Genomic DNA, 16,907 nt, shown 5'->3' on the forward strand with positions numbered 1-16,907 from the left:
CAAGGCTTTTTTGAGCTGAATACCCTCTCCATGATTGACTTGCCTGGAAACAGAGATCTCATTTTAAAACTCTTCTCTCTGCCAAGCAGTAAGCATAACCATGCTAGGAGAATTTTTGGCCCCTGGTATATGTTCATAGACCAGGAAGTTTATTCATTCCGCCACGGATCTCTTCATCTGAGGACATGATCTGTATTCCTTTTCTTTATTCCCTTTAACTTCCTACCTATCACTAAACTGTACTCAAAATGCAGGGTCTTGGGACCTCCCCTCCCCATCCCAGCCCTTTTCAGCTTGAGGCATGCCATTTCAGTTGGAAGCCTATTCTTTTATTCCTACAGGATACATCCACCTCCTTTCTCCTTGTTAGTTGCCGCTTAACCAGATCAGGTTTTAACTTCTTTGTAGAGGGAATTATTTTTCCAGAGGTAGTAAAAAAATGTTTCATATCCTTCTGTGCTACTTTATATTTAGCATCGGAATCCTTTTCCAGAGCTTGTTGCTTAAGGCATTACATCTGGATGGCAGGGATTTTTGTTTTAATTTACACATAAACATTATATGTATTTATGGAGTATCATGATGTCTTGATATAATGTATAATGTTCAGGTCAAGGGAAGCATCTCTCATCTGTGTCCTTAAACATGCATTTTTTTGTGGTGAAAATATTCAAAAGACATGGGACACATTATGCATTTGTATTGTCATCCTTGCACAGGGACTGTGCTGATGGCCTCTGTATTGTTCCAATCTGTAGGTGAATCCTGTCTTTGTTAACATCTGTATTCTAGCACCTGAAACGATATTGGATATGCAGTCAGCTTTCAGTAAATATTTGTTGAAGGAGAAAAATGTTGGTCACATGAATGGATTTTAAATTTATGGAGTTAAGTTCATGGAATTATAGAGTGTTAATGTCGAATGTGATAATAAAGATTCCCCAGTGTCTCATTTACCTTTAAAACATCGACTTTTTTGAGAGCCCAGTGCCAGTGAGTGACAGGCTTTTGGACCATAAGCTGGATTTTCCCTTTTCAATTCCAGTGTTCTTGAACTAATATTTTTAGGGTTGATGGAAAATGGGAACCTTCCAGAATGACAAGTTATTTATATAGTTTCTTGTACCCAGGCTTCTGCCTGATTTATGATGTAATAGAAGAATTAGGAATCAAAATCAAAAGGTTGAAAAGAAACATTAAATTGCTTGAGAAAGATACAGTTTATCTTTCGCCCTTTTTAAATGATATTTTTTTTGGGGGGTAGATTTCTCCTCCTACCCCGTTTCTTCTAAAATACAAAGAGAAAATTGCATAGCCGAATCTGTGCTTTTAAAATGCAATTTGTAGCTCAGGTCCTTGGTCTTTACTTGGCAGGGTGAAACTTTTTGGTAGTGGAAAATTCCTTTAGTGTGTTGTGTAGGCTCTGTGGTGCAGAATTCAGGCCGTCTTAAAGGACCCAACAGAGATTTAGTAATGCCCAGGTGCTTCCTTGCAACAATGTGGCAGGATAAAATATAAGAAAGAATACTTTACAAACTTTACTAGGTGAGGCTCACTGAATCTTGGATGCCAGGTCTTTAATTTTAATGAACGGAATCATTGAGTAAAATAAGTAGATTTCCTTATTTTAAAAATAGATTATTGTACAGTGCCCTGAAACAGATTAAAATATAAATCTCAGTGGAATTAAGGCACACAGGGATTAATCATTACCATGCTTTTTTTTTTTTTTTTTGGTTTGTTTATTTGTTTGTTTTTTGGTGGTGGTGGTAGAGGTAGAATTGCCTAGTCACCAGGATATCTTGATTTGATTTTGAGATTTGCTCTAGACCTTAGCCTATACCAACTATATGGGGAGTCGCCCTGAGGAAACGGTTGTCTCTAAGAGTAGATAGACTTTCTGTGTTTATATAGTTCTATTTATTGAGACTGTTGGCACTGAGGCTTTGCATGTACCATTATAAAGTGAACACTCTGAGCAGATCCTATCTAACACAGTCCAGAGGATTGATGGAGGAAGCATGCAAAATTTGTACTAGAAATCCTTATTGTTGTTGGGATAAAGGAATATGTGTTTACTGCATCTCTACAAAGAGATGGACAGACTTGTCTTTAACAAGCCAGTCTGCTTGTCATCACCTGGAGAGGAAGCCAGTTCCAGGTGCCTTTGCACATTCTCACCTGTTGCATTGGGTACTCCTCCTTGTTGGGGGTTTTTATGAGTCTTATTTTTCCTCCTGACCAGGTCCACTCCTCATCTTGTTGATTGAATATTTCTTTTTGAGAACTGCCCCTTGACATTTTCCTACAACTAAGCCTGTGTCACCACTGATCATCCAAGACCACGTTGAGGCTGACTTCTGTGAGCCCAGCCCCTAAACTGGCCACCCTGAGTGACATCCATTCCTGGAGTTTTTCAGCTCCAATCATGGAGGAGGACCAGTTTGAGTAGGCATGCTAACCTAAGAGTCAAGAAAACAGTGATGAGAGGGCAGTTCAGTGATAGGGATGAATGATTCCCACAAGGGCTGGAGTGAGAAGAGGCTGAGCTCAGGACAGACCCCTTTGCTCACCAGAAGGGGCAGTGCATAGTACCATGGGGTGGAGACTCTCTTCATGAAGAGTGAGTGTGGCATTGTGTCACATTTAAGGTAGATTAGGAAGACAGAGACTTTAATTGACCATGTTTGAGGGTATTGACAAATCCAATTTTAAAATGGCTTTTTTTTTTACTATGGATAATTATCATAAAACACGCCTAAAATAAAATTTGCCATCTTAACCTTCTTAAGAAGCATACAGTTCAGTGACTTTAAGAACAGTTACCTTATTGTACAACTACCACCAACATCCATTTGTAGAACTCTTCTTCCCCAGCTGAAACTCTGTACCCATTAAACACCAACTCCCCATTCCCCACACCCCACCACCCTGGCTTCCAGCATTGCGCTGTCTGCATGAATATGACCTCTCTTGGGACCTCATGTAAGTGGATCATAAGGTTTTTATTTACTAATTTTTGTGATGAACTTATTTCATGGAAAGAATGTCCTCAAGGTTCATCCATGTTATAGGGTGGCTAGTATCTCTTTCCTTACTAGGCTGAATAATAGTCTTTTATGTGTATATTACATATTCTTTATGCATTCATCCATTGAGGGACACCTAGGTTGTACCCATCTTTTGGTTGTTACAAGTAGTGCTGCTGTCAGCATGGGTATGCATTTTTTTTTTTAAAGTTCTGTCTTTAGTTTCCCTGGGTATATTTAGTTATCCTTCAGATCTTTGGGGGATTGGTTCCAAGACCCCACAGAAGCCAAAAATTTTTGGATATTCAAGTCCCTTCTGCAAAATGGTGTAGTTCTTAGATATAACCTGCGTGCATCCTCCCTTATACTTCAGATCATCTCTCAATTACTTGTAATAACTAGTGCAAAGTCAACACTGTAAATAGTTGTTACAGTGCTTGTTTAGGGAATAATAAGGGGGAAATCTGCCTATGTTTAATATAGGCACAGGGTTTTTGTTTTGGTTTGGTTTGGTTTATCCCCTGAATATTTTTGAGCCATGGTTGGTTGAATATGAGAATGTAGAATCCAAGGAAATGTAGGGCCACTTTCCTGCTTTTACAGTTTGTAAATGAAACAAAGAATAACTGTATTGACTCTTAGGACTTTCTTCTAATTATTGAAGATGTTTAACAATTAAATATTAATATACCCAAATTTTCTGTTGCAATGTTTTGATAGGACATTGAGGTGTAGCTCATTTATGTTTCCTTCTCTTTTAGGTTGGAATGGAAATTGTAACATAGTTTCTAATTACCAAATCTGTTTTTCATAATGAAATTTATTAGGTCACCTTTCATCAGATTCAAATATGTTTCCCAAAATGTAGATTTTTATATCTGTCTTGAAGCTTTTCAAGCCACTTTTATGAAATGACAAGTCAAAATGCAGAGAAACAAAGTAGCATGCAGGTTGCTTTTTGACTATGTAAAAAAAACTACAGGAAATAGAAAAGTCTTGGAAACTAAAAATCAAAAATGGGAGCCAGGTGCGGTGGTATGCTTTTGTAATTCCAGTGACTCAGGAGGCTGAGGCAGGAGGATCTCAAGTTGTCTGCCAGCTTCAGCAATTTAGTGATGCCCTAAGCAACTTAACAAGACATAGTTTCATGGTAAAGTGTCACTGGGTTCAATCCCCTGTACCAGGAAAAAAAAAAAGTGGGACTTTTTCCCTAGTTAGAATGTTATCAAGCAATGGTAGGTGTGATTATCTTTTCAAAATATTGTTAACCAATCCTTTTCCCCTCACTTAACCAAAATACTGATCTTTGACTTGGCTTGAGGGGAAATAAATGACTTTTCCTAAGGGATTCTAGATCTGGGGGAAATGTTAGCTACAGTTCAGGTCAAAATGAAATACTCTATTAGTCTACCTGAAAAGAACTGTTAGTCTACCACCTACCAAACTCTGCATAACTGGTGTGATTCTCACTTCACACTGTGCAAAGGGACCAAGGAGTTATGAAATAATTCCAGTTAGCCAGTTGGTCAAAGCATTCTGGGGTGAGCTGTTGTCCATTCTGTCCTGGAGTCATCCCTCATGCTCTTCAGGTCCCTTCCCAATTTTTTAGCCACTAGTCAAAGAGGGAGGGAGAAGAAGGATGGGAGAGAAGCTCCCTCCAGCTGAGGGAACAAAGAGCACCCCACCCTGTCCCCTGCTCTGGCTGATCTGAGGATCATTTAACATTCTGGATTTGTTGACTAGGGGCCTACAAGGGGCTCCTTTGCCCAACATTAACACAACCAAAATCTAGAATTCTACCAGTATGGCATCACTGTCTGTAAAATTCAACAGAAGTGCAGGTGCAGAAGTAGAATAGCCAGTGGAGAGTGTTTGATGAGGAAGCTGCTGCACGGGTGTGGATGGAGAGGTGGAGCACCCGGCACCCGGGAAACATGAAAGACGCAACCTGGAACTTGCAGAGAAATGTGTCAAAACGTTGGCTTTCATGTTTCCAAAGAACCCCATGAACTCAAATACACTCCGATGCCCAGGAAGATTTTTTTAGGGCTTCATAACACAGGAGAGGGGATGATATACCTGGATTCACTCAACAACTAGACTGTTTCTAGTTTTAGCATTTGGGAATTACAAGAACACTTCCCTCTTCCATGAGAGAGAGATGATTTTAGCAACTCAGTTCTGCAGTGCTGATTTTCTCCACCCATTGTTAATCCTCATATCTTCAAGGATCTAAAGATTAAGGGGTGCAGGCAGCCCTGAAGTTGGTCACCATCCTGGGGCCTTAGTTGATATCATCCCCCAAGTCGGGAGTAGAAGGAGACCCGAGGATGGGGAGCAGCTTGTCTAGAGTGGAAGTGGGGTATGGAGTGAGTCCAGGGTCCTATTGCATTGCACTGGTAGGGAGCCTGAGGCTTCTCGAGGGAACTCCCAACCACCACATGGCTCATGTGTCCAGTCAGGCAGCTGTGGACTGCCTACTCTGCAACTCATCTGCCTGGTGGTACACAAAGTTTAGATCTCAGTTGGTTGTTGATTGCTCGGAATCTAATTAGCAGTTATGGATACTTAAATAATCATCAAGGATAGTACTTTACTTGGAAGGAATGTTAGAATCTAAATGCAGTTTTCAGGGGAACAGCATATAAATTTCATGAAAGCAGAATCAGTGGTTAACATTCCTTGTATTATCTACAGATCTGTTGAGTAGGATTCTGAACCTAAAACTTGTTAGTAGATGTTCTTAGAGGAGGCTTCAGATAAAGTTCTTACGTGATAGAAGAAAATGCTTAGCACTGGAAATAGTGGATATAGGACTTAATATGTATGTAGCCTTCTTGAATGCATGGCCTTACATTTGCTTTAGGAAAAGGAAAAGCATTACAAGAAAAATCACTGAGATGCCACCTATAAATACAAAGCAACAGATAGGTTGAGCCAGCATTGACAAATTAGAAGAGCCATTGTGAGGTTAGCTTTGTTAGACTGTGGTATACGTAGGATATGTGTTTATTTTCATCCAGATTCATATCACCAGCTGATCATTGAAAATACTTTGGATGATTATTCTTCTCACATAAGCTGTGGGTCCTTGACTCCAGGTGGGGGCTAGAGAATTTACACAGGCACAATGCATTGATTGGTGCCCAGCAGCTGCTCCAGGCACTCTTCCAAATGTATATGGCCATCAAGCAAGAAAACAAACAACAACAAAAAGCATGGTATTCTTACAAATTATTAACTCAATCAGCTTGTTGGTATGCATTTTCTCAGTAAATAGAGATTGAAAATGGCAATTAACTAACATTGATGTGAGTTGGGTAGAGAGAAAAGGATGCCCTTTTCATCCAAGGTTAGGAAAATAAGTTTCTCTTATAAACACTGAAAATTCCCGTATTATGGATGAGCAACTCTGGTTTTATATATGAGAGTACTTACATGCATTTACTAGATAGACTAATCCTGGTGCTTTTATTTCTTGTCTGCCTTTAGGAATTACTCCAATAGAACATCAATCCCATGCGTTTTTTTTTTTTAATAGTGACATGTTTTAGAAGTTGCATTTGAGTTTTTCTTTAGCGTTATAAAGTGATTTGCTTTTACATTAGCTGAATATCTTCAAGTATCCTATAATAATATAGAAAAATGTACTAATAGTATAGTACTTGATTTTCATATGCATATTTATGGCCAAAAACAATTTATATTGCGATCTATACACATGTGTTTAGAAAATATGAGAATAGAAGATGAATTGGTATGCAAAAATATTTCAGTAAGACTGTTACATTTGCATAACTTTTAATTGGTTAAAAGTCAACAGAAATAGCTTGCCAAGTGAACAGGTCTAGGTTTAAACACTTTCATAGTCTAGCCTTCAGCTCTTTTCCAGATAGGCATGGGTAGGAACTTTGACCTTTGCACTTCTCTTAGAAACTTTTCAGGTATAGTACCACCTTTTTTTTCCTTTATAGGGACTCAGTCTGTTCTTGCTTAACCATATATGATACATACCCCCCTCCCACAGCTCTTTGTTCCCTAACAAGATGGACGCTCAATGTAAAAATAAAAGGAAAGGATAAGAGAAGAAACAGGGATGGCATTGCACATTACCAGGACTTATGTGGGTCTGCACAGAAAAGAACATAGTGGGTGTCTTCTAAACACATGGTGCAAATTGCACATCTTTAAGGTGCCACATTAATTTATTGAAGAGAATCCAATGCCATCTTTAATCTCTAATTAACATAAAGAAGACACTAGATGGTGCTGTAAACTAAGAAGTGCATTATTCATTAAGGAGGTAAGGTGGTGTAGGAAGTTAAATCCTTCTCTGCTAACACCATCTTTCTCCTCTTTGCCATTTCCTGGTCAGCGTGTCTCTCTTGGTTTGTGGAAAACATTCATTCATAATGGTTTATAAAGCCAAATGCAAATTTGTTTCTCTGAATTTATTTTAGAACTTAAACTAGCCTCAGTTTGCTAATGACAGTGACAGAAAAGAGATGTGAATTTGAGTTAAGATGAGCTACTCAAATATTTGGGACAAAGTACATGCCCAGTTTTGGACTGGGTTATTTAGGGAAGGAAAGTAACTATTAATAACTTAACAGCCATGTTTTTTTGGCTATATTTGTGCAGTAAATACATTCTCACAAATTCATATGAAGTAGCATTTTATATATAAAATCATTTTCCCTTTCACTTCTAGTATTCCTTCCAGAAAGATAAGCTCATGGAAAATATTTTTGTACCATGTTAGCATTGAATAGATACTTAATCTGAACATTCATTTCTAGAAGCATCAGTTTTTCTGATGTTCCCACTTCTCTTACCTGGCAGAAAGCCTTTCACAAATGGGTGATTATTGATCTACTTGGATTCATAGGACTAGAAAAGAATGTAGAAGTTGGCTACATGTATGGAAGAGACATACAGGATTCTCACTGAGATGGATGAGCTGATGGAACATAAGCCATATGGAATGTTTATAAGAACTAAATGTGATTTCAGTAACATCCTAGTCTACACCAAGAGTTTTAAAAACTTGCTGTAAAATATGAAGTAGTGTTAGAAATATTTCATTTTGTTTCACTTTAGAATTTAAGGAAGTTTGCCTAAAGTCAGATAACTGTAGTCATTTTATTATCAAAACAGGTAAAATGCTAACTGACCCTGCAGGACATTTTAAAGTTTATTTTACAGGAGGGCATTTCAGATTATTTAAAAAGCTTTGTTTTTGCTCTAAAAGCTGTAGAAAGTTTACAGGTTTGAAGTATCCATATATATATATTCAATTTGTGAAAAATCATAACTAAGTGAATGTTACCAGATTAACCTGGCTGTGTGTTTAAAGAAACCCAAATGTACTGAAGTAGAAATTAGTTGTAAATAACCTACTTCTGAAGAAAGTAAAAATATTCTGAGGACATGTGTTACCTTTCTGTTTTGACATCTGTTTACCATATATTTACTGTAAATAATGTCAAAATTGTTTTGCGTTTGACTTGACTACAGAGGTGTAACCCAGGAATTATTTGGTTGACTGAGAAGTAACAGGAGCAAAAAGACCAGAGACACTAGGGACTGTCAGTGAGGGTGGGCACTGCCAAGGGCTGTCAGAAATACCGGGGGGGGGGGTGGGAAATAACTGCAGCTGAAAATATGCCAGCAGGAATCCAGACGTTTTATTTTCTCAGACGAGACCTGTCTGAGAGTAAGAACTGTGTTACCGTTTGATTTCTAAAGCAGGATGTGAGCGGTGAAAACAGGGGCCTTTGTATTCTGCCAGGGTTCCTCCCATCTTTAAATACTTAAAAAACATCCCTCCATGAAGTGCCACTGGATTGGCGGAGTGCTCCCTGAGTCTGCGTGTGCAGGTGATGAGGCCCCCCTGGTGCATTCCCCAAGACTGACTCCATAATCACAGTGAACTTTGTGTTCCACCCAGTATTGATTCTTAAATGGTCCATTAAGGTGGAAATATTGAGCAGTTAATATGGTGAGTTAAGAGCAGCGTGTGACCTTAATTGTTTTACAGAGCTTAGATTAACCCACTATTACCACATCAGCTAAATGCGGTGAGTGTAGGTGAGTGGAATTCATGATGCATGTATTCTAGAACTTTCCCAAAGCCCCATGTTTGTGAGCTCTAGTGTAACTTACACTTTTCTTCACAATGAGTTCTCTGAGGTCCTAATAAATATAGAACTGAAGTCTTTTCATTAGCAGTTGGCTGTCTCTGGACAGCTACTTCCCGACATTTGTGCCTTTGCCAAGTGTTGCCCTGATGCTGTACAGAGGAGGATTTCTCTTAGGCCACACAGCGTCAGCAGACAGCAGAAACTACAGGCATGTATACACTAGCTCCCACAGGTTCTGGTTTTCTGTCAACCAACTTTTTCCCACTGTCTCCCCCTACCCCCAACTATAAATAGGAGTTCTGCCTGCTGACCCCGAGAGTTCTCCCTTGTGATATATTAATTATTAATTATATGGTGACCATTAGTTATTGATTCAGCACTTTTGTCCTTTTAATATTTGGCCACAGGATTAATATTTGACTGCTTATAACCTGAACTATAGCAGCATTCTTGTCCTCTCTTCTTCTTCCTCCCCACACAGACCCTGGACCTTCAGGGCAGTCCAAATTTTGAGGTCCAACTTGATGTCTGCACCTTTCTCAGAATGATCCCCATTCTTTCCCAGTTCCTATTTACTCAACAACCCTCAGCATCTCTCCCACATGGCTTCCATTCTTCATTCCAGCTGGGACTGGGCATATCAGACATCAGGGTCTTATTGCTGCTATTTTAGTCCCCTAATGTCTGTCTGTCTTCCTCATGACCTTGAGCATGACCTGCCTCATCAGAGACCCTCTTTGGGTACCATTTCTAGGAGGGTAAAGAGCACATAGAGGATTCCATGGCCCTTCTTCTTCTGCCCAAGGTTTCTTGTAACTATACCTTGCTTTACCCCTTGTCCTGCTGACCACAGATGCCCAGATGCTAATCATTAGGCAACCCTGTTCTATTCTCTCCCATTCTGTTCCGTTTTGGCTGCCAGGCCTTCTTTAGGCTGGGTTTTGAAGTGATTTTGTTCTGTTATGCCCTTTAGTCTTGACACAAGGGAAGCCAAAGCAAAGACCCTCTGAGACTTTTTTTTTTTTTTTTTTAAGTACTAGGATCAAGCCCCATGCCTTGAGCATGTTAGGCAAGTGCTTTACCACTAAGCTCCACTCCCCAGCTGTCATTCGAGGCTTTTGTGTAGGGAACCGGAGAGGCAGGAAGAGCCAAGTGTTCCAGGAAGAGCTGTGCGCTCATCTGTTGTGCACACACCTGGTGAGGTCAAATGAGTAGCTAAATTTGTTTTCAAATTCTAGGTTCTATAGACGCTGCTTGTGCGACCTAAGTCCTCCAGACCTATATGTTGAGCTGTTAAACTAGTTAGTAGTGACCGCTTTACATTATTTTGTAAGGAATAGATGAAATAGAGCTAATAAGTAGCATCTTACTGTTTACTCCATGCCAGGCACTATGTAAAGCATAATCCTCCCCCTCCCCCAAAGGTGTGACTACTATTGCTCACCCCATGTTAGATTTGAAGACGCCAAGAATAGAAAGCTGAGTCTCTCGCCCTGGGCCTCAAGGCAGTAGGAGCAGGGCCAGAATAAGCAAGTTTGCAGTGTCCAAGTTTGCAAATGTCTCTGTGTTCCTTCCTCCCTATTAGGAGCCTGTATGTAGCCTTTAGTAGCATGAGGGTCTTGAGGTCTGTGATTCTTAAGTCTTATGTGTGGGATGAATGTCACTTGAGATTATTTTGGGAGCAAATGAGATGGTGAATTATGTTAGTTGTAAAGTGCTGCATTACAGTGAGCCTAGGTTATTATTTGTTTGGTTTTTATTAAAAAGGGGCAAACCTGAAAATGCAAAAAATTAAAAAAGGGGTCAGTTTTTATTAGGAAACATTGGTGACAGATAAAAAACAAGCTCAAAATAGCTTAAACACATGAAAATACAATTATTATAGAAGTGGGAGAATGTTTTATGTGTCTTCCCTGGGCAGGGATGCAGTCAGCCCTGAAAACTGAGCAGTGCAAGACTACTCTGACCCTGGCTATGTGACCCAGTCCTGGCTCCTTGTCTCTTTTCCCATACCCACTCTCCTCCATCTCTGTGTACTGTTACATCCCTATGCAGTCAGGGTTTTCTAGAGACAGAATCAGTAAGAACCAATAAGATGTATGTAGTGATGCACACTGAAGTCAAATGATTGTGGAGGCTGGCAAGTCCAAAATCCCCAGGGTAGGCAGCAGGCTGGGGACTCAGGAAAGAACCGTGTGTCAAGTCTAGAGATAGAATGGCACCTTCCCCCCAGGAAGTCAGTCCTCTTCTTTTTGGCCTTTGCCTGATTGGATAAGGCAAAGGCAGTCTGCCTGCTCTATGTCCACTGATTTAAATATTAATCTAAGTAACACCTTCAGCACAACTTCTATTTGGTTGTTAAAAGGAAAACTTCTATTTGGATGTTAAGCTGGAATACCATGGCCCAGCCAGTTGACACACACAGTTAACCATCACAGCCCTTGTGTGCTCACTCATACCTTTCTCTGTGTTTCCTGTAATTCTCTTTGGCTTGCCCTCCATACCATCGTGCCTTCTGTCCACATGTGATTCATGCCCTCCACTGTCAGAATGGGCTTCCTCAGACTTCAGGCCACTCAAGGGGTGGAGGGTGGTGCCTAGAAGTCTGTAGGCACGTGTTTTAGCAGTAGCTGCACAGTGACTTCTATGCCATTGTCTCTCCACCTTTTAGTTTTGTTGGGCTGGGACTGGTGTCAAGGTTTGGTGCCACTCTGTTCTTTCTTTGTTGTACTTCTGGAATTTCAAGGAAGGAAGAAGAGTCTGGCCTTAGGGCTCACTGTCCACTTGGGATCCTGCCAGCAAAGACTAGGACAGCGGGGTCATGTTATATAACCTTGGCTATGCACAGCCCACTCCAGTGACAGTGGGGAGGAAGGAAAGAGGTGTAGAAGGAGGGTATTGAGCTATTCAGGGGCTCCACCTGCTATCCCCTGTAAAGACATGTGGAGGTGCGATTGAATTATGGCTCTATGTATCAATAATTATTAGTGCAATATGTTTGGTTACTTGAAGATATTTATGCATCCTTATGTAATATTTAAAAAATATTGTTGACTTTGGTGACCAGTCACCAAAAAATGCACATTTGGGTATGAAACCTTGCTGCCACTAACATTTCATTCTGTTCTTGCCTTTTCATGTACAGAGGATGATGTGGATCTTGAAGTGCTGGTGAGTGATATGAACGCATCTCTGGAGAGCCTTTATTCAGCTTGCAACATGCAGTCCGATACGGTGCCTCTCCTGCAGAATGGGCAGCACGCCCGCAGCCAGCCACCAGCCTCGGCCTCAAAGCCTGCCCAGGCACAGGCGTCCCCGAGGCAGAAAGTGCAGCGCTCCCAGCCGGTGCACATCCTCGCTGTCAGGTAGGCCCAGCAGACAAGATGCTGTCCTGTGCCCTTGATGTGGTAATGGGAGGTGACTGTGCAAAGTCAAGAGACATCAGATGAGTTCCCTTTATTTTAATAATGGATGTGGTCATTTCTTCTTATCCTTTGGGTACATTCGAAGACTCCCAGTGGATGCCTAAAATCAAAGATAGGACTGAATCTTACATACACTGTTCTGTCTTATACATAACAGACCTGTGATACAGTTTAGTTTGTAAATTGGGCGAAGTGAGAGGTTAGCAACTAATAATAAAATAGAAGGATTATGATAATATGCTGTAGTAGATTTGCCAGCATCACTACCTGGTTTAGTCAACCTTTTTTGCTGCTGTGATGAAAAGGATCTGACCACAACAACTGTAAGGAGGAAAAGTTCACTTGAGGTCTCCTGGTTTCAGAGATCTTAGTCCAGAGAAGGCCGGCTCCATTCAAAGTAAGGCTGAACATCATGGCGGGAGAGGGTGGTAGAGGGAAGCAGCTCACATCATGGTGACCAGGAAGCAAAGAGAGAGACTGCACTCTCCAGATACAAATATATACATCAAAGCCACGCCCTAATTCCCACCTCCTCTAGCCACACCCTACCCCTTCAGTTACCACTCAGTTAATCCCTATCAGGGGATTAATTGACAGATCAGGTTAAGACTCTTCCAACCCAGTCATTTTCCCTCTGGACAGTCTTGCATTGTCTCACATGTGAGCTTTTAGGGGACACTTCACATCCAAAACATAACACTACTTTTGCTCTTGGAGCCATTATTAAAGTAGAATAAGTAAGTATTCCATGAATGCAGGCATGTTATCTTGTGACAGTCAGACTGATAACCTGGATGGCTTTATTCCTTTTGCTGGGGATCTTTCTTGCTTCCAGAAGCTTCTAAGAAGTTTATTTCCAATTTGACACCTTGAGTCAAAGCATCTCACCCAAAGGGACTTCTCTTTCCTGAGGAGGCAGAGAGGGTACTTTGGTGTTCTGCTGGGCCATTGCTCAGACTTCCCACTGTTGGTCACATTTGGGGATGGTGAGTCATCTCCTCCTCCACTGTTTGTCGCACTTTGTTCTCTAGAGTGTCTCCCCTGTATCTGTCTCCTGTTCAGTCCAGAGGGAGTGACCTAGTTGGGATCCAGGCATCTGGATCCATCCCCTACAGCCTCAGGGGTAAATAGGTCCATACCTAAAAGGTAGGGGGAACCAGCCGTTGGACCTAGGCTGAGGAGCTATGCAGCTTGGATGAGATAGGCCTTGAGCCTTGTTCTAGGTCCATAGAACACAGTCCACACTATGTGGAGCTAGGTGGCCACTCCACACTCAGATGGGCTGGGTAGAGTCAGGGACAGAGGACAAGCCTAGAGCAGGTACACAGGCTTCATAGACCTGCTGAGAGTTGAGCTGATTTGTGAAGGAGGAGGAGGGTTTGGGTGAGAGAGCCAAGGGACTGTGAGTGTGCTCTCAGCTGGACAAAAGGATGAGCTAGGCAAAGGCACAGAGAACACAGAACAGGGCCCACCTCCGCCCCTGCCCTGCCCTCACCTGCTCCTGCCTCCAGGTTATGGCACTTTTTTCTCCCTTTCTGACATCTTTGAATCTTAGCTCATCTCCATGGTAATTTTTTAAAAAATATTTATTTTTTTAGTTATAGGTGGACACAATGTCTTCATTTTATTTTTATGTGGTGCTGAGGATCAAACCCAGTGTCCCACACGCGCTAGGCGAGTGCTCTACCTCTGAGCCACAACCCCAGCCCCACCATGGTAACTTTTCTTTGGGGAAATGACCTATAAAGGATGCATCCTTTTATTGTGGAGCTCTTTAGTGGGGATTTTTTTTTTCTTTTCATCTTTGTGTAATACCCCTTAGTTTTTGCTCTAGGAAATATCTGAACTACTAGAAAGTAAAACACACAAACAAACAAAAACAATATTAAAACCAATACTAAAAATTAAATTAAAAATATTTAGAGATGCTGAAAGAGGGAAGCTTTTGTGAACAAGTTTGTATCTTGTTCTGTGAGTCAAAGACAAAACCATCATTGGGGTTAAGTCATTGGTAGAGGCGTTTGGTTGAAAGTGATCCTGACTCCGTCACCTTTTCTCCTCGTCTGTATGATAGTGGTCAGACTCGACAGTAGGATGCTCTGCCAAGGCCAAAGCTGTTATAGGAAGAATAGGATTTGTTAACAGTAAAAATAAACTTTCTGACTTGTTAATCCATTATAGGAATGGCTTTTCTTCACAGGACCAGTTCCCTTCATGCCATATGAGTTCTGGTATTTTAAATCAGTACATCATTTCCTGGTGCATGTGGATAGACAGGCTTTCCTTTAAAATCAGAGTAGTTGGTCAAGAGAGAACAAGTAAAATAGTCACAGAGGGAATTCTCTAATGGCCACCCCCAGGAAAGCTAATGGATCATTGTTCTTCTCCAATTGTAAAAATAGTCAAAAAATTGTTTGAAGACACAGCCCTCGCAAGGGGCTTCTGAAGTGTATTTAAACAAGGCAAAGGGTTAGGACTGGACTCTATAGCTCAGGTTTGCTCTTCTCTCCTGGAAGGCAGGTGTCTGTGCCCTAGGCAACATGTTTCAGGCATGGATGGAGGAGGCCAGGAGTTCCCAGGAAAGCTCTGGAGTTGTGGGCAGGAAGTTGTTCATAGGACTCTCAGGAAGAAAAGCACAGAGCATTTTGCATTCATTTTGCTTTGACTTTGAACATGATTTCTCTGCTATTTTCATAATTGCACCCAATTCGTCATCCTGTGCGTTTTCCTTCAGTGTATGACAGGTGAACTTTGCATTTTTCAGAGGAGGGAGGAGTTGACTCTGGAGAAGTGCCAAGAAGTGTGGAGTATTGAATTAGAGGGTATTTCTGAGCTACCCTTGAGGAGGGTAGATACATGAAGCTTTGATTTCTAATTAGTTCAGTATCAACTACCGTTCTGTATAAATAAGCATTTATTCTATAGTCAGATGAGGATGCATAAAGCCTCTTCCAGTTTTTTCCTTTGGTTAGGTAAAGGTTCATTTCAAGGACATTGAAACATCTTTGTTCTCATGAAAATGCTCTTATTCACAAGACCTTTTCACACACCAGGTATTCATTGAACAAATGCCAAGTACACATCGTACACTGAGCATTGCTGGAGATGTGCATGAAGTCACTATAACCATGGCTTCTTCATTCCCTGGGGAGTATAATGAAGAGGGAATTTATACTCTTTGGGTCTGAGAGTAACTACTTTAAAAAAATGTTTTTACTCATGGTAAAATATATAGAATATAAAACTTACCATATTAGCTATTTTAAAGTCTGCAGTTCACGTATTAATACACACTTAGAATTTTCTAATCTATAGAATGTTTTCATCTCATAAAACTGAAACTCTGAACTCAACTAAATTCCCTATTTTCTTTGCCCTCAACCCCTGGAAGCTCCCATCAACTACTTTGTATACCTCATATAAGTAGAATCATCTAGTGTATGTCTTTAGTACTGGCTTATTTCACTTAGCATAATATCCTCAAAGTTCATCCATGCTATTAGCATGTGTCAGAATTTCTGTGCTTTTTAAAAGCCAAATAATATTCCACTGTATGGATAGGATAATTTTGCTTTTGCATCCATTTGTTAATAGACTGTTGAGTTACTTTCACCTTTTGACTATTGTGAATAGTGCTGCTGCAAATCTGGTATTTTCAGTTCTTTTAGGCATGGACCCAGAAGTAGCAAGGCTGGGACAGGTTGGGGATGGCAGATTTTAACCAGCCATGATGATCCCCTTCCCTACAGGCGCCTTCAGGAGGAAGACCAGCAGTTCAGAACCTCATCTCTGCCGGCCATACCAAATCCATTCCCTGAGCTCTGTGGCCCTGGGAGCCCCCCTGTGGTCACAGCAAGTTCCCTGCCTCCGCCGACCCAGGCGCCGCCTACAAAGCAGGTCAGTACACTTGTTGTGTAGCTGCTATGGGGTCTGCGCAGATGTCTTGGCTTGTTACTTTGGGGAGAAGGGAGGGAATTTGTGAACTTTTTATTGTGGGTTCTTTTATTGTTGATACTGTGCTTGTTGTCTTACGAGGTTTTTAAATTTATTAGCCAAAATTACCATATTAGCTATTTTAAAGTGTACTAAGTTAGGGATGTATTAATTTGTTTTAGAAAGAGTTTCATAAATATGGTTAAAAAATTATTGATTTGGTATGTAAAGATGAATTTTAGTTCTTTGAAAGAAATTCCACCACATATCATCCTCAGTAACCAACAGTAACCAACAGTTCTGAGTATGAAAACACGAGGCTTACTTGGGCACCTGAACTTCAATGCAGTAAAATTGTTGAGTTTCTGTCTTGTGTT

The 16,907-nt window shown here is 40.8% G+C and overlaps 1 protein-coding gene and 1 non-coding gene across 7 annotated transcripts in view; one reads left to right on the forward strand and one right to left on the reverse strand.

The window, feature by feature from the left end:
* Positions 1–16,907, forward strand: part of Grb10 (growth factor receptor bound protein 10) — a 187,890-nt gene that overhangs the window by 97,673 nt on the left and 73,310 nt on the right. For 5 of the 6 annotated variants that reach the window (XM_078039744.1, XM_040291945.2, XM_021734718.3 and 2 more), the window contains 2 exons: positions 12,318–12,537; positions 16,347–16,494. In XM_078039744.1, coding sequence (XP_077895870.1) covers positions 12,353–12,537; positions 16,347–16,494 — 333 coding nt within the window. In that variant the 5' untranslated portion in view covers positions 12,318–12,352. Of the gene's footprint in view, positions 1–12,099; positions 12,121–12,317; positions 12,538–16,346; positions 16,495–16,907 lie in introns of those variants that run through there. The other variant, XM_078039745.1, reaches the window with a different exon arrangement.
* On the reverse strand, positions 674–779 carry LOC120892083 (U6 spliceosomal RNA). Its single transcript, XR_005736748.1, has one exon. It is a non-coding gene; the product is annotated as a U6 spliceosomal RNA (small nuclear RNA).

Source organism: Ictidomys tridecemlineatus, chromosome 2, assembly GCF_052094955.1.
Source record: "Ictidomys tridecemlineatus isolate mIctTri1 chromosome 2, mIctTri1.hap1, whole genome shotgun sequence".
In the NCBI taxonomy this organism is placed as follows: Eukaryota; Metazoa; Chordata; class Mammalia; order Rodentia; family Sciuridae; genus Ictidomys; species Ictidomys tridecemlineatus.